General features: G+C 40.2%; 1 protein-coding gene across 1 annotated transcript in view; it reads left to right on the forward strand.

Moving 5' to 3' along the window:
• The window catches only part of sff (sugar-free frosting), a 133,594-nt gene that overhangs the window by 97,111 nt on the left and 13,202 nt on the right, over positions 1–23,281 (forward strand). The window contains exons 7-11 of the mRNA XM_019059283.2: positions 8,132–8,331; positions 10,845–11,063; positions 14,142–14,276; positions 20,964–21,193; positions 22,517–22,639. Coding sequence (XP_018914828.1) covers positions 8,132–8,331; positions 10,845–11,063; positions 14,142–14,276; positions 20,964–21,193; positions 22,517–22,639 — 907 coding nt within the window. The remainder of the gene's footprint in view (positions 1–8,131; positions 8,332–10,844; positions 11,064–14,141; positions 14,277–20,963; positions 21,194–22,516; positions 22,640–23,281) is intronic.

Here is a 23,281-nt window from a genome sequence, read left to right on the forward strand (position 1 = left end):
ACTTTTTGGCCTTATTTTCACCGCAAAGTAGTGTGGACCCAGCACTATTTTACCACCTTGTTACATACACTGGAGAAAAAAAAACACATTGGATCTAGAGTCCAGACTCTTGAAAACATTGACAAGAAAAAATACTCTCGATTCCATCGGATTTTTGCTTCAATCAAAAGGAAATCCGCTCAAATTAAGAGGCTTGGTTCTTGATTTAACACTGAAAAAAAAAATCTCTGTGTATTTACTAAGAAAAGGGTAAAATTACCAAGAATTCAGGGTTCTATTTGATCTCAGTTTTTTCTTGGTAAAATTACCAGTTATGGAATTGGTAATTTTACCGAGAAATCTCGGTAAAATTGTTGACTTTCTCGGTAATTTTACCGGACCCCGGTAAAAACGCCAATATTTTTTATCGACTGTGGTAGAATTACCGAGATAAAATGGCAAAGTTACCGGGAATTGATTACCAATAAAATTGGTAATTTTTTTTTCAGTTTGGTGTATTTTTCTTGTAAATTTCAAGCAGAAAATGCTAAAAAAAATCGAGCAATTCCCAATCAATGATTGGCAACGCTGTCCTTATCTTCGTCCCGGTGGAGCATCCGTCGTGGTTGTCAGCTTCCAATCATAAATCAAGCGGGTGTTCATATCATCCCGGCGCTACGAGCGGAATCCGCCATGAAAAGGCAACATCTGCGCTATCGGACTTACGAGAAATCCTTCATACGGACCCGCGAAGAGTTATAATGAGGCAAGTTCTTTCTGAGAGACGCGCCAATTTCAATTACGAAATGAAGGAAGCGCTGGAAGCAACACGAATGCCAAGTTGAAAGGTCGGGCGCGGGACCGCCTTTACTCGAGCTTTTGTCAAAGGGCGTTTCGCAACTTGACGATTTGCGAATACTTCGATTGCAGAACACGCACAGAATTCAGATATTGCCTCCTTCGGCTCGACACGATTATCTGCAACGAGATAAAGTTCGATTCTCAGACAAGTCAGGCAGCATTTTTAAAATTCGTTATTTTAAGAACACCCGCTGCTTACGCGCACCGTCTAGGCAACGTCCGATCCTATTTAACTCGTTGTTTTGAGGTTATACTCACACCATCGGCGGACCCAAGGGCGTCAGTGCCGTTTCGCATTGGCCGCATTGTCTTTCCTCCATTTAAACCTATGGAAATGTATCGATTCTTGGAGGAGCCAGGTGCACCAGCAAGAATTGATTATTTAACATAGGTTTAAATGGGGGAATCCATTGTTGCCAAATTTCTGGATCCGCCTCTGACACACAAATTATGTAGAGCTTACATTTGGACCCCGTTCAGCAGAAAGGAACCAAGCCATCAGCTATTACCAAATTTGACTCAGTAGTTGCATTTTTTACAAGCGATCGTAACGTTTCTGCGGATTTTTTTGAAAATTTTAAGCTATTTGCTTCGTACTATGCAGAAAATTCTATGCAATTTGCACAAAAATCCGCATAGCCGTTTTCAAGTAAAAAAAAACATCGCCCAATTAAATTTGGCAATAGCTGGTGCGGCTTGGTTCCTATTTGCTTAACACAGTCCATTTAGTGTTACAGTTTTCATGTAAAAATAGATTGACAGAACATAATGTTTTAGCCTCGACATGACTCTAGTCAAAATATTATTTTTAGTAAGTTGTTTTAAGTAATTTTATAGTCTGGACTCGTAAAGTCCTCACGCTATCGGTTCAAACATTCCTGAAAGCCTTTGACAAAAAAAAAAGAATAAAACTAAACACAATCGTTCAACCCGAGGTTTTTTAGAATTGCTGAAGAGCCTTGCGGCTGGCAAAGGTCAAGTGGTTATTGGCCTTTTGACTTCGGGGAATTCACTGCTCTACATTAGACATTCCATTCGCTTTTGCAGGACAAGTTTTGATAAAAAATGTATTGATTTGATTAAATTCGACGAGACCCCTGGAACAATTTGATAGGATTCGACTTGTGCTGTTTCCATCGAAATATTCTCACCTTCACATACATGCCAAATTTAAAGAAATTGTGATCGTCCCGGGAAAAACAACCTATCACAGAAGCAAATTTTTAAGAAAGCAATTTTTGTTAAGTCGAGTTGAAAAATGGGGATTTAAGTTTCCCATGCAGAAGGTGTTTTCCAGTGTTCCGAATAATTAACTAAACAGGACACAAATATTTATAAAATATCGGCACAGTTCTTTTTTTGGCTATAACAGTGCATTTTAAACTAACTTATTGAACTCTAAACATGGTGTGTGAATACTTTAGGTATCATTTTCGGGAAACTGCAGTTTTTGAACCGCTGAATTTAAACCGCCATTTCGTTCCTTCGTTCCAATATTTTGAACGGTTAGGCACCAGAATATTTGGAACAACTCCTCTAGACATTGAGGTGAATGGTTACTGTCAATTTTAAGGTTTTCTGAGCTGTAGGTCTCTTTTCCGGTGAACAGGCACAGATATCCCAAACAAATTCATTATTACTGCTACTAACATGCCACTTTCATAGCGCGTCTGTGCGCTCTGCGACACCCAGCCACCACTACCAGCGATCCTGCCAAAACTCCTACGGCACATCGCATCTCCTCATTTCCTGCTCTATTCCATTTCATTTCCCTCATTCATTTTCCATTTTCCATTTTCCATTTTTATTCATTTGTTACGTTTACAAAAAACTAAACAATTGGTGAGAGAGCTTAATACGAGGGGATGAAGGTTAAAAAATCCGCGGTGTTCGCACCTGGGTGTCCAGGATAGAAAATAAGACTAAACAATTGTATATATTTTTAGTTGATACACATACATTAAGCCGTTTTTATAGCGCAGCCTTGCGCTCTGCGACGCCCAATCGCCATTGCCCCCTATCCTCCCAGAGACCATCAGGCAATCGGCACATGCTGATCTCCTCCTCCACCCCTTGTCGCCAACCTTTCACAGGACGTCCACGCCGTCGCCTTCCGGGAGGAACCCAATCAAAAACCTGCTTAGGCAACAGATCGTCTGTCGATTTTTAGTTGATACAAAGTTATTTATTGTTAATTCATACCAATATTTCTTATTTCTCGTATACAGAAGTTGAAATATTAATAAATAAATTTTTAAAAAAAAAGCCGAACATCATATTTATTAATCAGTCAGACGAGAGTAATGTTGAAATAAGTATCTGAACTTCATAGAACTTTATTAAAACTTCGCTTTTTACAACTTCCTCGCATTAAGTAGCAACGCTGAAGCGCATTTAAACCGCTCATCCACAAAACTCTCAACTTCCAACCGCCCTGAAATAATATTGAAGCCCGGAGAAATCTTAAACCAAACAATCCGAGACCACGGGGTTTAATCTATGTTAAGTTGATTTTGTTGGCATTTTAATCCGCCGTACTCGGTCGTAAATACATCAATGATTTTCCCCTCCGAGCGATTTTCCGAGGGAAAGTGAACCGACATTATTCCGGCGGGGGGGGGGGGGGAGGCTCGGGGGTGACTCATGGAGAATAGTTACGGCTCACGACAGCGCAGCCATTGCAGGAGTAATTTCAATCCCAACTTTAACCGCTACTTTTCCAGCTAATAATGGTCTTGTCAATCCCCGCATCCCGTTGCCGGGCCTCGCGTTGCCAAATTTGCGACTAATCGTCGGAATTTCCACGGAGAGTCTAAAGTGTTTGTGCCAAACTTGGCAACTTTTGTTAGTGGCGAGCCCGCACCAAATTGCAATATAGTCTGCAACTCAGCGCCCTCCCCTCCCCGCGCGTCCATTGCCCCCCGCACCCCCGCCTCTTATCGATTCAGCCCCAACGAGGGCTTTTCCTCTTCTCCCCTGATTAGAATACACCCACTTTCAGTTAAGTCTGCTCGTTGTCAAATTTGATGAAATCGTTGTTGGCACCATGTGCTGATGATGGGAGTATGGGACACGAGGTGGACGGAAATGGGCAGATGAGGATCAAGGACATACTGCAATACAAAATTTTTGCGGCCGCGGCGAATGGACCACTAGACAAGGTACAAATTTCAGCATTTTGATAAATGTTTCTAAACCAAAATTTCACGTGAAATACGATGCGCACAACGAAAATTACCGAAACAACCTCTTTCCAAAGATATTTAATGATTCTTGGTGCGTGAATTCAAACCACCCGCTCATGAAAACTCAATGCTCTGCGTGATTCACATCGTGCGCTAAACGTTATCATGACAGTCTCTGCGATATAAAAATCTGGCAACCTCAATCTTGACGCTTTGGCTCAGCTGTAGCAAATTACTTATGGTTTGAACAACACATGGTGGGAAATGAACATTACTCGATTGAGAAGCTTGTTGAAACCGTTGTAGTGCGCGATTGGACTCACATAGAGCTTTGAGTTTCTTGTCAGCGGGCAGTTCAACTTCCTCGTAACCAATGTGAAATGAAAACGTTGATATCTTCGTTTAAAGTTTGTTTCATTGGTTTTCGTTGTGCAAATCGTGCTCTACGTGAAATTCTGGCTAAGAAACATGTATCAGAATGTTTAAATTCGTACCTTGTCTAGTGGTCCATTCTAAAAACATCTGTGCTGCACTGAAAAAAAAGTTACGGGCTATATAGACATACCGTCCGTTCCGGGCTCCTAGGCCGAAAGCCGCCTCTTATCGATTCAGCCCCAACGAGGGCTTTTCCTCTTCTCCCCTGATTAGAATACACCCACTTTCAGTTAAGTCTGCTCGTTGTCAAATTTGATGAAATCGTTGTTGGCACCATGTGCTGATGATGGGAGTATGGGACACGAGGTGGAGGGAAATGGGCAGATGAGGATCAAGGACATACTGCAATACAAAATTTTTGCGGCCGCGGAAAATTCTAAAAACATCTGTGCTGCACTGAAAAAAAAGTTACGGGCTATATAGACATACCGTCCGTTCCGGGCTCATAGGCCGAAAGTTCCGGGTGCTGGAGCTGTCACTGAAAAAAAAAGTTCGGTAAATCCAAACTAGTTAGGATCATATGGAAGCAGGTTTTGTTCGGAGTGTTGTTTGTTTTGAGCAGACCGAATAATTCGGTCGTGTGTGCCGAACAAAATCGTGGTTCCATATGATCCGAACTAGTTCGGATTTACCGATTTTTTTTTCAGTGAGCTGCGATTGCTCCGGGTGCTACGCCCCGAATTTTCGGCCTCTGAGCCCGGAATGCGGACGGTATGTCTACATAACCCGTAACTACGGCTTTTCAGTGTGTTTATTTCTCTGTCCATTCGGGTACTTTCATTTATGAGCTAGGTAAGGTAGTCCCTTCTGATATGATTCAGTACAAGTGAGATCTCTTTTATTGTGATTTGACCCCCCAAACATGATCGGCGCAATTTGAAAGTTGTCGCCGAGTCGTTCGTTTATTTATTGAAATATATTAGACTGAATCAACACCACGGAAGTAGGTAATTTTTTAATGTAGAGAAAAAAAATTTAAATTTAAATTTAAATGACGAGTTTTTGACATAAACTTGACAACCTGTTATACATTAAGAGGACTTTATGATCATTAGGATCTATTGTTTATGAGCGAAACTCGTACAATCTTGAAGTTCACAGGGTTATGCACACTCGAAACGAAAAGTTCCTCAAAATAAAAAGTTCGAGTCTGTAATGTAACATGTGAGCTGAGGTCTTCAAAACCATTCAAATTTTGATCAATCCGAATCTTGTAGGATGCTGTGGCTGTACCCAAATTGATTCCGCAAATTGTGAGAATAAGATTTTTAACATTGGTTTGCAAAGATAATAGTTTCGCCCGGATATCATTGCAATGGATGTGCGCATATTTTCATCAAATGATATCCGTTGCAAAAAATGAACATGACTTTTATCTTATTCTAATTGCATTGTCTGAGCCTAGTTTCATCAAGTCAAGCATGCAATGGAAAAAAAAACACATTGGATCTAGAGTCCAGACTCTTAAAAACATCGACAAGAAAACGTACTCTTGGTTGAATCAGAATCTAGCTTAAATCAAAAACCAAGCCTCTTGACTTAAGCGGATTTCGTTTTGATTCAAGCAAAAATCCGATTGAATCAAGGATATTTTTTCTTATCAATGTTTTCGAGAGTCTGGACTCTAGATCCAATGTGTTTTTTTCCAGTGTGAACTCATTCCGCATCTGGGGCATTCTCGTCGTCGGTTTTTTCTTTATTTTATTTCGAAAAATAATTGTTGGTATCTCATGTTAGCGTGTCTTTTGTAGCGCGTACATGGCACATTTGTCTTCTCCGCGGACACCGGACACTCCTTTTTTCTTGCAGGCTGCAAAGTCAATACCCCTGGGCTTTGAAATATTTAGCAATCGCGTGCCATAAGATATCGACCCTCCGTAACTTTTAATACATCCGAGAATCTTTAAGTGACCGCGCGAACATGAAACGGACTGAAAAGAGTAAAGGTCTTTGTCTAGACAATATTCTATTCTGAGTGACCCGACGGCAAATTGTTTTTCTCACTCGAGGCGGTGGTGGTCTAATGCAGGTGAACTTATTTCCGATATGACCTATGTACACCAATGTGCAGGATCAAAATGTTGCGTCTGGAGCCTGGACTCCTTGACAACTGGCGAGAAAAAATTATGTGCACTTAAAAATAGTTCTTTTAGAAACACCTTTGAGGTATACTCATGTACTGATACTACGACGTTTGAAATAGGAAACTTTCGCAGCATCAACGATGCTGCGTGCAAGGTTATTAGAAGTGGGTGGGGCTTTCCTCAAAACAAATAAAGTGAAAATCATTATATAGGTGGTTTTTCCCCAGACCAGTAGCACCAGCACCAGTGCATTTTTGTGTTTACCTTGGCGTATGGACGAGGAATTCAGGACGATACCGCTCCATCGCTGCTGGCATAAAACAAAAATCAAACATAATAGTCAAATTGTAACTGGAAGGAATTCCGATTTTCTGTAAGCAAGGTTAGCGTTAAGAACCGCAAATCTACCGCAAGCAATTGTTCTCTAGGGGGGGGGGGGGGGGGGGGAAGAAACAATGAATACGATCAGAGACAAACTGGAGGTGAAGTTGATACATTCATGTCAACGGAGTCTATCTATATTGGTAGTTTTGAAAAAGACAAATGTGCAATATTTTAAGACTGGTAACATCTGTTGGACGGGAACGCATACATGAGTAGAGGAGGGTGACAGCGCGGCTGTTGCGAAGTGTTGAAATGAGGAGCTCGCAAAAGCAACTTACGACTTTTTTTTTTTTTTGCGTCATACAACTTTTACCCAGAACTTACTTTTGCGACACAAATCTAACTGCATGGAAACTTCATGAAATCCCTATATTCTCTGCAGGCCAATTTATGTTTTTCCCGTCCTTATTCACTTAAGGCATTGCTTGTGCGAGTCAAATTATGCCCAAACCACCCACCAAACTACAATCCCATAAGATCCTATCGATGCGATCTCTTTTTAAACAGAGAATTTTTGAGATTCGTTTTTCTTGCAAAATAGTGTTTTTTAAGTTTGATGACACTTTTATTTTCCTCTTTTATAGAGGGAATTTTTGAACCTCCCACAAGGTGGACACATTTATTCGGTTAGGAAACAACCCATCTTTTGAATGTTCAATTGCCTGTATGAAGAGGGTTAAAGAGGAAACTCTGTGGTACTCATGCCTGTTAGTGTATTACGATGTTTAAACATCGTAGACCAAAAATAATTTCAAATCATTGCATTTTAAAAAAAAATACGGGCTGTATAGACATACCGTCCATTCCGGGCTCAGAGGTCGAAAGTTCCAGATGCTGAAGCCGTAGCCTCGATTCCTCCGGGTGCTACGCCCGGAACTTTCAGCCTCTGATTGTGAGCCCGGAAGGCGGACGGTATGTCTATGTAGCCCGTAAGTTCGGCTTCCAAGGCCGGATTTTTTTTTCAGTGTGAGAAATATCAACTCTAATTAGTTCCTCCGTTTTTTTATTTCCTTTTCTCCAGAACGGGATCGTTTTTTCCCACTAAAACGATTCAATTAAAATTGCTCTATCGTTAAACCGTGGGAGTTTCCTCAGTTTTCCTTCGGCTATTTTTACTTTTCTCCCTCTTCCCCTGAGAGGGATTACGAGAAATTGATAAAAACGTGCTGATGAGTTGTTTGCATTGTCTGTTCCTCGTTCCAGCTGGCGGAGATCAACCGGCATCCGTGGGTGACGGCCGGCGGGAAGGGCGAGCTGGAGCTGGAGCTGCCCATGATGGAGGTTGTCCAAACTCATATTATTCCGTCCGTCGAAGATATCGACACCGATGTCCTCCAAGCCATCTCCAGCCTCGGCTGCTTCAAAAACCGCGAAAAGCTCATCCAGGAACTGCTCAACCCCAGGTGCGTAGCCACCGTATTCCTCCATCATCTATGTGCACTGGGAAAAAAAAACACATTGGATCTAGAGTCCAGACTCTTGAAAACATTGACAAGAAGAAGGACTCTTGATTCAAGCAGATTTAAGCTTAAATCAAAAGGAAATCCGCTCAAATTAAGAGGCTTGGTTCTTGATCTAAGCTTAAATATGATTGAATCAAGAGTATGTTTTCTTGTCTATGTTTGTAAGAGTCTGGACTCTAGATCCAATGTGTTTTTTTTTTCCAGTAGTGTGCACCAGCGGCCTGATTATAGAAATTTATAAACAGTGTTTCTTAGTGGTTTTTTTTTTTTTTTTTTTTTTTTTTTTTTTTTTTTCATTTCTAAGCAAAGCTACACAGACAATCAGACAAAAATGACATACGGAAAATGAAGCAATCCTATTGGCTGACTGCTGAGATGACTTGATGGAATGGACTGTAATGAGGAAAATGATGGACTAATTGTATGGTCCCTCGTGGGTTCGTATCGGTTAGTCTATTCTTTACCTCCTGTTTTGTCCAATGAAAGCACCCGCTTTCACCGATAAGATCTCTTAGTTCTCCTTTTTTTTTTCTTTGTCTATCGCTTTGTCTGTTAATGTCAATAATTCGCCTGCAGACAATGGGGCAGTAGACAGGCTTAATCTAGAAATACGGCACTAATTTTCTTTTTAAAATATTTTGTAAAAATCGATTTACCCTCACAGAAGGTATGAATGTCATTTTATTACCCTTAAATGAAGATTGAACCATGAAACTAGTCATAACGCTTCAACAGAAATGAGCACGGGCAACGCGTCCAATGAAATGTAAAGATGCTAGCAGCACCTTGATGCAATTATTCGTACCCTGCGGATGTCCGTGTTGCATATTCGCAAAACTGAAGGCGTTAAGAATATCTTTTCTGGTTAGCAAGAGCAATGTGCGTCGCGGTATGCTTGAATGTTTTGGTGACAATTCGCGTTCAAATGAATCAGAAATGTGTATACGGTGTCGTGCGGTCATCACGCCATAAGTTCATGTCCTTCCTACAGGAACAGAACATCCTATGATCCTACGCGTGGGGTCTCGTAAAAGCCCATTTCGAAAAGCGCTGCTTGGGCAAGAATAGCCGGAACGCCTTCAATGTTTGAGTACGCATCACGCACATCCGCAGAGCTCGAATAGTTGCATTAAGGAGTTGTTGTGTGACCATTCTAATGCGCAAACTAGCCAATCGAGATACTTGCAGGTGGCGTCTCGTCTGGACTTTTTACGGCAATATTACGCTTGTAATTTTGCAACGATTCTTTAATGAAGTGTACAGTAGTGAAGTGTTTGTTCAGTGCATTTGAAATCTTGCATCTTTTAAAAATAGAGAGTGCATGTAGTTAACAGAAATTTCCCCGGATTTCTTAGATCGAGATCTATGCCCTAAAAACAAGTTCAAAGTTACGTATTCTGAGCTCCAATTAAGACGTGCATGAGCGAGGAAAGAAAGATTACGCCCAGAAGTATCGATTATAGGACATTTTGTCAAGGATTTTTTGTCAGTGCACCTGTTTTTTTCCAGTAGTTTACGCCCACGCGTTTTTCGGCAGGGCAGTTTTGGTCAACTTACCAATTGGACTGCATTTCGCAATTTGGAACTATAAATTCTGGCTCTTCTGGAAAAACACTTATGTGCATAGGAAAACTAATGGCACATACGTTGTTTTCAAACCGGGCTAGAATTTATAGTTCCAAATTGCAAAATGTAGTTCAATTATTATTGAGACTCAAAATAATATATTCTTGACGGCATACTCACGAATTTTTCTGCCTAAATCTGCTTTCATATGCTAAACTTTATTAAATACGGATGCTAGGACTTGAGTTTTAGGACTACCGCTCTCTTTTTGTGCCGTAACATCTTGATTATTTTGCGGAGAACGCTACGTATTCTTAATGGATGCCTGTCATTCTTAATATGTTGGGGCGCCTTCAATTTCGAATGATACTATGCAACACCTCTGTTGTGAAATAGTTGCTAGAGGTGCCATGCCGCGGCACGGCGAGCGCGCGGCCAGCGCCAAACGCGCATTGGCGCCTACAAACCTAAGTAGATACTTCAAACATTGCGCAATGCGTGAGGTATCCCTTTAGGTTTGTAGGCGCAAGAGAGCCTCTCGCGCTGACTGCACGCCGCTCCGCTCTGTTTGGCTCTAATATTTAAACTCGCAGAGTCAGCGTTTTTCAACTCATGATTTTGAAATGATTGCACACTCTGCATGGACTATTCTCATTTAAATTGATGAAAAAAGATATGTATTGAAGGAAAATACATTGTGTAATCTGTAAATATTAAGGTGATTCCGTGTCAAATTTAATGATTTTCAAAGCCCTCTAATTTTTTCTTTCATATGTTGTGCTTTTACTGTGCTGCAGCGCAACCAAACGTGTGATTGTGTCTGTGTACATTCTTATGCTCAATTTTGCATTTACTTAACTGACGGTGTTTTAACATGTCTTTTTCAGCCACAACACAGAAAAAGTGATATATTTCCTACTATTAGATAGGAAAAAACGAAGGCCTGCACAAGAGGATGAGACTGAGAATGTTAGCAGAGTGAAAGTCGAAACGAGTGATCCACCTCGGAAAAGGATAGACACTTGTAAGATGAACGGCGCCGAGGCGCTCCAGTATGCGAGGATCAGTGAGGGATCACCCATAACCCCTAGGAGACAACCATTTCAGTGAGTATACTCCGTTACCAAGTTCCGTATACTTTGATTTTTGCGTTTGAGCTGAAATCTGGGGCCTAATCGAGTTACTGACTCACGTATTTCAGTTCACGGTATCAAAAGCCGACTGACTTCAAGGGACGACTAGAGAAATCCTTTACAGTGGCGTGGCGTGCTTTGCGATCTATCGATATTTCCCCATTTGAAGCTATGGTAAATAATCGATTATTAAGGTGTTCGCTGCGAACGCCCTGTTATCGATACTTTTCCATAGGTTTAAATTATCGATCAATCGATTTATCGAAAAGCACGCCACGCCACTGAGTCCTTAGACTCCTCACTATACGGGATCTCTGTACTGTAAACGTTATTTTCATTGAACTACACTATTTTTTGCCTATTGATGCTTAAAGTAAGACGTACTGAGGAGTGTGTTTTGCAAAAAGGCCTGGTTTTGCAAAGTTGCCTTTGAATCTACTTTGATACGCCGGGCTAAGAAAATTCTCATCAAGACACTCGTCAGTTCGTAAAATAGGCGGAAAATTGTGTTAATTCGCGAATTGTTTTGCCTTGCCCGTTTGAATGTCTGTTGAATCGTTATCGAATGATCCAGATCGGTCCCTATCTTAGCCATGCTTTCTATCGACGAGGGTCATTCCATATCGATTTAACAATTTTAGCCGCAGTGCAGTGCCTCTATTCGACCAATCTTAGAGTGACAAATTGTTCACATAAATTATGTACAGTAAAAACGTGAATTAAATATGTAAAAGCGTGTCATAGCAACAAGTTCTGATGGGTAAACCTGATGAATTAACGAAACATAATTGCTTCGTCTGATTACGCAATAATTTTGTTTTAAATATTATTTAATGTATTAGTCCTTGATAAATATAGCTAAGGACATAATTATCAACTGGATAATAACCTACCCCAGTTCCTTCCATCTCGGGCGCATCGATGAATACATCCGCAGCCTACATGAATCACTGCTTTCCATGGCCTATGATGATGTTGAACATAAACATCATTAGGCTCACTTTTTCTCCTGCTTTTATAATTTCCTTTCGCCCCACTTCATTCAGTCTCTCCTATTACATTATTCTCCCTGAAAAGCTCATTCAAAAATAAAGCTTATCGATCATATTTGCGAATATATAACCTGAAACTCCGTTGCACAAAGCGCCATGCCGCACCTCTGAGCCGTCGTTTCGGGCCATCGATGATGGGAAATGACAAAAAAGTGCACAAAAAAAACGCACATTTCATGTGCAATAGAATTCATTTCATTCAATGCGTCAAAGTCAGTATTTCAGAATACCTAAAAAATCTGATTAAATGAGCACTGCTGCTTCAGAATACTCCACAGTACCGAGAAAATCCTAAAAAATATACGCACCTTTGTAAGCCTCTAGGATGCAACATACTACTACATACCATTGTAAGCGTAGTTATAGTTTACCTATTTCTTTTCAATCTACACTCATTCATAGTTTTGCACTTTGCCGAGGAAAAATATATTTATACAAAAAATTTTGTAGTTGCACTAATCACCGATAACTGCGTAGGTATTTATTGCTATTGTTAAAATTTGGAAGCTTTTTGCGTAGACCGCGGACAGAGTAGCACTTGGAGCCTCTGAATTAAAAATATTTCTCTGTAAAAATTAGTCGCTACCTAAACGCCGGATGTTTTCAGAAAAGTTTCTCGTGCCCTAATGATGAAGTAAGTAGTGCGGGGCTTAATGTAAACAAAAAGCAATTTCTCTTTGAAATATTCTACGCAGAATTGTAAATAATGCATCCTTTTTTCCTTTTTTCCATGTTTTTCCGATCTCGCTGACAGAGTAAACAGCGACGTTGAAATGTTGTAACAAATAAAAGCTCTCCAGCTGTAGCGAGCGGGATTGTTAGTTTCCTCGAGTTCCGGGCTCTTCCACCCTTAGAATTCACTGCAACTAAATGAAATTCTCGAAGATTCTCTCTAACCCTTAAAAGATTCATTTAACTGGCTCATTATTCAACCACAAATTAGCTCTGAATATACTTTTTCTCCGAAAAGCCTTTTACATTATTCTCCAATTCACTCCGTAGTCACGATAAGATAAAGTCCTAAAGTTCATAAAGTTTGTTTTATTCTTGTAAACATCCTCTCAGTAACATTGAAACCATTTAATATATTTTCCTCTTTCTTGCGAATTGTCTGAAGTAATTTTCTCGCTTACTTTAAATCTTTTTAGAGCATTGAAAATTTTTTCTTCAAATTATCTCTTTACCTACAAATGCAATCAATTTTCTTGACATAAAAAATTAATATAAATGCAATACAGTTGATAATCTCTTTAAAAGTACAATTTTAACGGAGAATAAATTAATTTTCAATGTAAATGGAGCCACGTGAAAATCATTCGTTTTACTATTCTCCCACTGAATGGATCCAAAGGTAAATCATAACTAAATATCATTTAGATGCACGATTTTCCCGCATATCCAAACGTTGACCATGAAGAGCTTCAATTCTTATGGCATGACCAATTCATTGAGTCTATTAAAGATCCCGAAATATGTCATATTCCTCACCTACTTCATTTTTGCATCCTAGCTTAGCCCTCATGTTTCCGAGAGTTTGAAGCCCTAACACCTTCGGGAATCCTTTAATTACTGAATTATTATCATACTGATAAGCCGTGGGACCAATTTGCAAAACCTTTCTGAGTAAAGGTCGCGTACAACCAAATTCATCTCTCCCCATAGCACCTCCTCAAAATTCCTCCTACGACTTTTCCTTATCATCATGTTAGAGAATCCTCCAGATTAAGGTAAAGGTTTTCAGCGGCTCATTCTAGTTTTTAAAGCACTATGTCCAGTTCGAAGTTTGCATATTTTAACACGCAGCATGGCTTGATTTAGTATATAACTAGGAGGGGAGAAAAAAGCGTGACGCATCGGGAAACTCTTTCTCGAAACTCGACAATCCTGAAATTATGTCCTCACCATATAAAACTATACAGAGACGGTAAAGAATCCTTATAACTTACGGAGATGAAATTAAATTCGTAAGTTTCAAATATTATTTATTTTGTGTGTGCAGGAATCGACACCTAAATCGACGAGGAAGTAACACTAGCACGAACAACTCCGTGCACTCAAGTCCGTCGAACAGCCTTTTTAACAACTCGAGTTGCTCGCCCAACATCACCAGCCTGGCATCGCCGCTACCCTCCAGGTGAGATCCCAACTATATCCAATCATGTTGCCTCAAAGCAGTTAAAAAGAGAAGAGGTTGTACGGCAGACTAAACTTTTAGGACCCTACTAACATAATGAACCGCGTTAAGTAGCAAGGAACACCACATTAGCTATTGCCAAATTCAATTGCGTAATTTAATTTTTTTAGATGCAAAGAGTTGTGCAGATTTTTGAGCAAGCAATGGATTTTCTGCATAGTGCGAAGCAAATTCCTTGAAATTTTCAAGAGAATACGCATAAATGCTGTCTTGTTAGAAATTATATTGCCCGCAGTTAAATTAGGCAATAGCTCCCAAGTAGCAGTGATCGCGATAAATAGCGATTTAATCGGTTGGTTATCGCGATTATATCGGTGGCAATATATCGAGATATTATCGCATTAAAAATCGCGATATACGGCGATTAAATCGCTACAAATCGCAATTTTTGGTTCGATAAAATCATTATCAATTTTTGTCAATAAAATCGAGATTAAATTGCCATTTATCGCGATTTTTATTTCGAAATTGTCGCGATAAATTGTCGGGCGATAAAAGCTCGATTTTATCGCAATAAAATCGATGATAATCGCTCAGATGTTGATGATCCTGGCGATTTTATCGCCGATAAAATCGCAATATACAGCGATTTTTCCGTTGAGAAATGCTACTTGGGCTGATGTGGCTTGGTTCCTTTCTGCTAAACGCGGTCCAATTTTCCCGTAAAAAATTACTAAATTTTCTCCGCGACGTTTCATGTACTCGTGATAGCAAGAAAGACGACCAGATCAGGGGCCTAGTAAGAACCCTTGCACGATTTCATTGCAGCTTTTAGAGTAACTTTCAACGTTCAAGTACTTTTCAGCATCGATTCGCCTCAATTATGCATGTTCATCCGCCCCGTAAGGCGAGGTCAATAAACGTCAGTTTGCGAATCTTATCGTCGTTACGCTTTGAGTATGCATTGGCTTTAATTTATTGATAAATCCGCGAGGTTAGGCTGCTGGGCACGTTGATAACCCTAAGGGAAAAGGGAGGCCTCTTGTATTCGAAGTCTTTAGCAAAATACAAAATTATGAGGGTTAAAAATTGTTCCACTATTAAGATTTCTCACGGAACTCTTCAGAAATGGTAGGAAATAGCATCGGTTTTGGGTCATGTACTGTTCCTGAGTTTCGTAAATCTTCCGTAACCGCATTAGCATTCTGTAAGTTTGTAGAGTCCGTTAAGTCGTCTGAATCACGAATAAGTCCACTTGGACCGCGTTAAGCAGACAGGAACCAAGCCACATCAGCTATTGCCAAATTTATCTGGGAATTTAAATATTTACGAGAGAACGTTTCTGCGGATTCCTTTGAAAATTTCAAGGAATTTGCTCCGTGCTATGCAGAGAATTCAATGAAATTTGTTCAAAAATCCGCAGAACAGTTTCCATGTAAAAAAATAAATTACCCAACTAAATTTGGGAATAGCTGACGTGGCTTACAATTAGTTCCTTCCTGTTAAACGCGGTCCACATAACCTCTATTATTGTTTTAAAACTGTATGTTGTTTTGATAGAAAGAAAACAAATTTATTAAGTCTTTACTAGTTTTTTCCCCAATCGAAACTTGTCAACAAATTGAAAAGAAATAATCGATAATTATCGTCGTTACATCTTGAACATTTGCATTAGAACACCTGAAAGAACTAGGTACTCGTATTTCTTCGGAAATAATGTTCTCTTATAAGATGGAAAAGCTTTCAAGAGATTATTCTCCAATGACTTCTTCATATTAATTTCTTACGGCTCTGGTGCTTGCACTAGAGCTGCTATTCCGGACGGTCCCAGCTGGGGAGTATCAATGCAGCATGTTACATTGTAGAGACCGCGCGTTGGTTGATGGGAATCGGCGCCATTTTCGGCTATGTTCCTTGTCATGACTTTATTTTATTGCATACTGTTTTATTGTTAGTCAATGCTATGTTGTGTATTGTATTTTTGGAATCATGGTGATACAGTCAATAATTCAAAACTTGTTTGTGCTTTTATCTCGTGATGGAAAAAATGTACTTTACGTTCAAAATTTGAAAATTTGAATTTTAAAGTTTTCGCGGTTAAGGAAGCTTTAACCACTGGGTTGGAGCTTCCTAGTTAATTACTCGATATCAGCTGATAGCAAACAAAGGTTACCAGGGAAACCGTAAACGTCTAACAACTATCGTGGCCATTGGGGCGATTATTGAAATGATATCGACTGTATGTCGCCGCTTACGACAGGACATAGCCCTATCTTAACTGTGTAATATATCGCAATTCGATATTGTTTTGATTTTTAAAAGGAGCAATTCATTCATACAGTTCCGATTAGTTTTGGCGAACGGGCCCTTAACCTACGGCACTCGGCTCATGGGAATTTTTTAACTTGTCCTGGACGGACTCGTCTGTAGCGCCTCGTTCTTCGTTGTGTGTGTGATTTCGTGAAGAAGTTTCTATGGCAATTTGCTTTTATTTGTGAGCTGTTTTTTCCATTCCGGGAACATATTTATTGAAAACGGCGACTTTTTCAACAGTCCTATTTTTATCTACAACATCTAAGTGGCCCTTCATAATCATTTAATTTTGGCCCCTGGCCAGAAAAAGGTTCGGAAATTGCAGTGATTTTGCCGAAAATGCTGAAGTAAGTAAATTTGGGCATTTTTTTTCCTTCTTCAAACTCTGTGGAGAAGCACTTCTCCTCCAGTACATCTATTTTTTTACTTATCTCTCGCAAGGTACATTTACAGAAGGTGTGTTCCAGTATTAACAGTTCAGATTCGTGGTTTTTTTATTATAACGCTTATTTCGGAAAGCAATTATTACATTGTTCAATTCTACTGACTTTCAACACTCGATTATACTCCCGGCAAATTCTGCAGCAGCGTTTCAAATGTTGACTCTAATGCTTCCAACAGCCATCCGATGTCTAAGGGTTTATCCCTAGATTTAGGGATTTTCCGGAATTTCCAGGGATTTAGGGATTTTTCAGGAAATCTAGGGATTTTTTTTTGATGAGGTAAAGTTACCAAAAATCAACTTTTTAACCTCAATTCTAGCTTCGACTATCGAAAACATTTTTTCATCTATATTTTGTAGGCCTTTTTGGCAACACTATTTTCCCCGCAAATAAGCCGGAAATTAAAACGATTGCGTCCTTCGATGTACTTGACATTCAACTGCATTCAACCTGTTAATAATAAGAAATCAACTAATATTCTTTCATTTTATTGGTCTGGATTAGCACTGCTTTCAGAGAGCGCCAAAATTCAAACGAGCCAATCAGATTTAAATATTGCAAATCGCTACATCGAATGACATCATGATTCTTCGTTAAAAATGGCGCTTTTTGCAAAATCTAGGGATTTTTTAAGTATATTTGAGCAAATCTGGGGATTTAGGGATTTTTAGCGAAATCTAGGCATTTTTTTTCTTCCCCGCTAGGGATTTAATATCGGAAGACTGGCTTCCAGTATCGTAGCGTTGATCGTCGCTGATGTCGAAATGGAACCTAATGCCGGACTTACTGTAACACCTCCATTCCTCAATTCCGGTGAGGAATACGTCTCTACCCTTAACTCAATATAAATATACAAATTGATAAGTGAGTGCTTTAGTCTCCTGAAAACAGAATTGCGAAACTTAAAATTGGAGAAAAATGATGAGTAAATGAAAAAATGGAACCAATTGATGGGATATGTCGCATGCCATTCTGACACAAAATATGGCGTCTATCGAATCACCTTAACTAAATAAAATAACCAAATTTTCAACTCTCAAACTATCAACTATCAACTATCAAATTTCAAACTATCAAAATTTCCAACAATGACAAAAATGATTGTAATATACCTATAATGTAATGAAATATACACGCTCTAATCATTTAATTTGTATTACCTTTATGTTATGTACCTACATGTTATACTATTTTTATAATAAATTTTGCCAACATGCTTTTCAATTCAGTCTACAACATTTCATTCCGACGTGGCAATAATGATTTATAATGCCCCTAATCCATTAAAATGAATTACAATAGTAATGCCGCATTATAATGTCGTATTATACATCGCAACGATTCATGTCCTACTGATTATTGATTATTGTAAGATGAATTCTGTTTTCTCTGATTGTATGTTTCATACGTGCGAAGCAAGTACGGGTCACTAGAAACGTGGTTCGTACGGGTGGCTGATGAAATTGATCTTCGAATACCTTTTGATGAGCTAGGGAAATGGAACCATCTGCATCTCATGGACAATAAATAGTTGCCGTAATTAAGGTCATCCCGTGATTAAGGTGCCGTGATTTAAGTCATAAATTCTTCATCTAATTCTTGATTCATCTCCAAAATGTCTGCTAAAGCTTTCATGCGCTTCTCCTTGTATGCATGAATGAGCAAATTGGGTATCGAACAAGCGGACACTTTTTGAAAATTTAGATGATTCTGGACAATATCGTACAGAAGTCCACGAGCTGCAGATAGAACCATTACCTCTAGCTCATCAAAAGTTATTCGAAGATCATTCAACAACCTCTTTGACAAGTTGCAAAAACTTTTCGTTAACAATAGTGTCACACGGTACTAGGAATATTTACTATTTAACGAACCTTATATTTCCCTGACTCAGTCCTAAATTATAGAAGTATGCGTTACTTTTCCAGCAATCCAAAAAAACAATTATACAAAAAACCAATACCTACACTTTCAGATATAAAAATGCAAATTTTTTGCAGCCTCGCTAAACGACTTATCAACCAGAGATTTTTTAGGAAGCGGACCTCCAAAGAGCTTTCAAAATTAAAAGTATACAACAAGTGATAATGCCATGTATTCGCCATATCAAAGCCCAATACACATTTATACACCGGCTACGTAAATCTGCTAAGTTACAAAACATGAATCGACAGTTGTCGGATTGTACATCAATGACAAAATGTGTCTAGGCCCTCATTCTTGACTACAACTACTGCCCCCAGAGCCGCTCTCCGACGCCAATGCGTTGGAGCTTCCTGTTGTTTCCCTTGGGATTGGAGCGGGGCTTCCAAAACACCGCTGACAAGATACGCATCCCTTTCCACCCCGTCTCTCCGTCTGCAGTTTTACAGTCGATACGATAACATTTTGTCTTTACCTAGACGACAGAACATAACTTCATTATATTGTTGCAAAAGTGACTCATTCAATCCAATCACTTACAAGAAAATGCCTGTGCTATTTCAGTCCAAATTTTTCTGGTTTCCGTGCTTGGTCACGAGAAAAATGTCCATAGTTTTCCAGTAAAATACAATTCGCGAGTTGGAATTGGACGTATACTTCGGCCAGACGGAATGGGAGTTCTCGTTAGTTGAGGACCGTAAGAATGAATGGGAATTATAAAGCGCCAGTGACGTCAGCGGCAACGAAGCCGTCTCCGTTGTCGCCCTTGCTCGGTTTTAACTCATGAGCCCTGTTCACAACGCTCTTTCGCCATTCCCACGGCTCATGAGTGCCGCATTCGGTCGGTACCAGGGCTGGATTTACCTAATTGCCGCCCCCTTCTCATTCGTATTGAAACATCAATAAAAATCATCAAGTGAACGTGCCAGCGGGGAAGGGGTGCATAAGACGCGTTTACTCGTGTTGAACACATTTTTTGAGAATGCCCTTTCAACACTACTAGCAAGAGTTAAGTTTTGTAAACCTATCTCTGTGTGGACAAGGCCTTCCATTCATAAGAATAAATGAACGAAAAAATTATGAAAGAACAAACATGAATGTAATTTAATGATTTTAACTTCCGCCGCCGCGCCGCGCAGACCGCACCGTGTTTGGCGCAATGCGTGAAGTATTCACGCAGTCTTGTAGGCGCCATGCGTTTCACGCTGACCGAGTGACCGCACTGTGTTTGGCACAATGCGTGAAGTATTCATGCATTCTTGTAGGCGCTATCCGTTTCACGCTAACCGCAATGACCGCACTGTGTTTGATGTAATGCGTGAAGTATTCGTGCAGTCTTGTAGGCGCTGATAGGAGTTGCATGCCGATCGCCGCGCCGATGGCTTCTCCTTTTCATCTCAAGCCCTCGTGATTATTGCTCTCTGCGCCGCGCCGTTCCAGGCCAAATTGCGTGTTTGGTTTCTCTCTTAACTCGACTAATTAAAGGTGCTGTCTCTTGTATCACTGAAAGAGGACAAAATTAAAAATCACTACACTCTCAGGAAATGAGAGATTTTGTCGCCTTTTCTCGTTTGTAATTTCGTTTTTCTAAATCCGATATTTTTTTATACCTACATTTAAGAAAATTGCAAAATTTGCCGCCCTCTAGATTTGCCGCCATGGGCCGCGGCCCATGTGGCCACCCCCTGAATCCAGCCCTGGTCGGCACATAGTTCCGTTTGACAGAATGTAAAATCTTGCTTTTCCATTTCTCCGAAGGGAATCACGCCCACTTTAACGTGTTTCCTTATGCAACTTTCCAGAGCACACCCCATCTTTTCCACTCGTCTATAGTTGCATTTGGAAGAAATACACGTTCAATTTTGCAACGTTGGTATGCAGTTACTTCTTTTGCTCAATTTTGCAAGAGCCTTTGATCGACGCTATGAACTTCTGATAACTGCGAAATTAATTTTCGCAAGAATCCGCGCTGTATATGTTTGCTAACGAGACGATTTCCTGTTTGCAGGGCAGCGTCTTGCAACGCCCACCCGCCTGGATCTCCGGGCTCGGGGGCGACTCTGAACCAGATGCCAGCGACGCCTCAACACCGCCCCAGCCCCCCGCCCGTCATTTCGCCCCCTTCCCTAGCCCCCTCCCCCTCACCCTCCCCGACGCCCAATCCACCCTCTACCCCCGTGTTCCAGCATAGAACCAACAGCCTTAGTGATAACTCTGACTCGCTCGCTTTAGGAATAAGTAAGTACACTATTGCAATAGATGCCTAATTACACTGAAAGAGCAACAATGAAGAAAAAGTTATGGGTTGTATAGATATGCCGTTTGTTCCGGGCTCAGAGGCCGAAAGTTCCGGGTACTGGAGCCGTAGCTTCGATTGCTCCCGGTGCCACGCTCGGTACTTTCGGCCTCGAAGGCTAGAGTTTCTTTTCGGTGAACGTACAAATCAGTTGCGTGGTGTGAATTACGATGTATCGATTGTTCTGCCATTTAAACCTATGCTAAAGAATCGATTATTAAAGTGTTCGCTGCAAACACCCTGTTTATCGATCCTTTCTTATAGGTTTAGATGGTATAACAATCGATGTATCGCAAAGCACACCACGCCACTTGTACAAATATTTTTCAATTTTCATACGGCCAAAGTGCAAGCATTAAGGACTGTAAGAATATGATGCTGATCGGTCGGAAGCTACTTCGTGCGGATATGCCATTATTTTTTATCATTATTCAAGCTAGCTTTTTAACTGAAGCTTGGGAGCAAAACATTCTATAGTCTGAGAACGTTTTATTATAAATTTGAAACCCTCTTCGCGGAAAACGTCCTTATTGCTGGAAAAATTGGAGCATGGGCGGATCCAACGGGAGGCGTAGGGAGCGCCTACGCCCTTCCCCCATTCGCCCAAAAAAGGAGGAAGTAAAGGGGAAGAAAGAAAGAAAACACGGAGGAAAGAAGAGGGAAGGGCGCTTATATTTGATAATTGGCCAGGGCAAAATTGACTCAAACTGCATATATTGGATGTCTTAAAATGTCGACAATTTTCTGGGAAAGCCCTCCCAGCCCCCCCTCCCGCCCCCCTCCGCAGTATCTGAATGCGCCAATGATGTAATGTAGACATGAATCCTTGCCACAAGCCAAAAATCATGAAAATTAGTTTCATGGATCCATACGTATGAGTAAGGAAAATGAGTGTATACTTAGAGATTTAGAGAGCTTATAATGAAGATTGCTTGTGTCCTAATTTTATGCAAGAATTGTACCACAGCACTCCTTAAGCGACAGATGCTGCCATTACATCTATTCTCATTTGCTCGTTTAAAGATATTTATTTTATCAAATGCTCGAGAGGAGGGCATGAATGTGACTCATGAAAAAGCTTGAAACTTCAAACTTATGTGTGGTTTTCATTTTTAACATCAACCAAAAGCATGACAACCTGAAATAAAAGTGGTAAGATATAGAGAAGTTTCTGGCAACTTTACTCGGTAGTCGCTGCGCAAAATATTCTCCGAATGTGAACTTTCAAATTCCGGGCGTTAATTTATGGGTTTTTCTCATTGCAGATTCTGCGGTGGTAGGCACGCCACCCGGCTCGCCGCACACCTCCAACCACTGGCGGAATAGGCTCACAACTATTAAGAATAGTTTCCTCGGATCTCCTCGCTTCCACCGAAGAAAACTCCAAAGTAAGGCACCCATCATCTTTTCATTAGTCGTCTGCCAAAGACAATAATTAACTATCTTTCTGACGTTTGCGGCACTAATTGGGTTACTATATCCAAAACATCTATGGAAAATAAAAATGTCGTCATTTACGTTAATTTAAGTTGCCAAAATAAGGATACATATAAAAATCTTCGCTATAGTGGCTGTTACAATGACAAGCAGCGGCATGGCTTGAATTGCGATATATCGATTGTTATGCCATTTAAACCTATGGAAAATGATCGATGAATAGGTTGTTCGCAGCGAACACCTTAATAATCGATTCTTTACCATAGGTTTAAATGGCATAACAATCGATGTATCACAATTCACGCCTCGCCACTGATGACAAGGAAATAATGTTCTCTCGAAAGAGAGTGTTATTCCCTGCAAGAATATATAAGCATACATTTCTGCAAGTAGTTCTAGAAATAATAGATGTGCTTATCTTCTTCTCCTTCTACAAACGACTAGGGCCTAGCCCTGTTTGTCAGGCCATTCAGTATCAAGCACAATAAACTATATAAATATTAAAAATTTAAAAATCACTAAAAATAAAGGACTCGTCAAAGCATAAAAGCTTCAATCATCCCCAGGCTAAGAGAGTCAGCTCTGTGCCCATC

This window comes from Bemisia tabaci, chromosome 6 (genome assembly GCF_918797505.1).
Source record: "Bemisia tabaci chromosome 6, PGI_BMITA_v3".
In the NCBI taxonomy this organism is placed as follows: Eukaryota; Metazoa; Arthropoda; class Insecta; order Hemiptera; family Aleyrodidae; genus Bemisia; species Bemisia tabaci.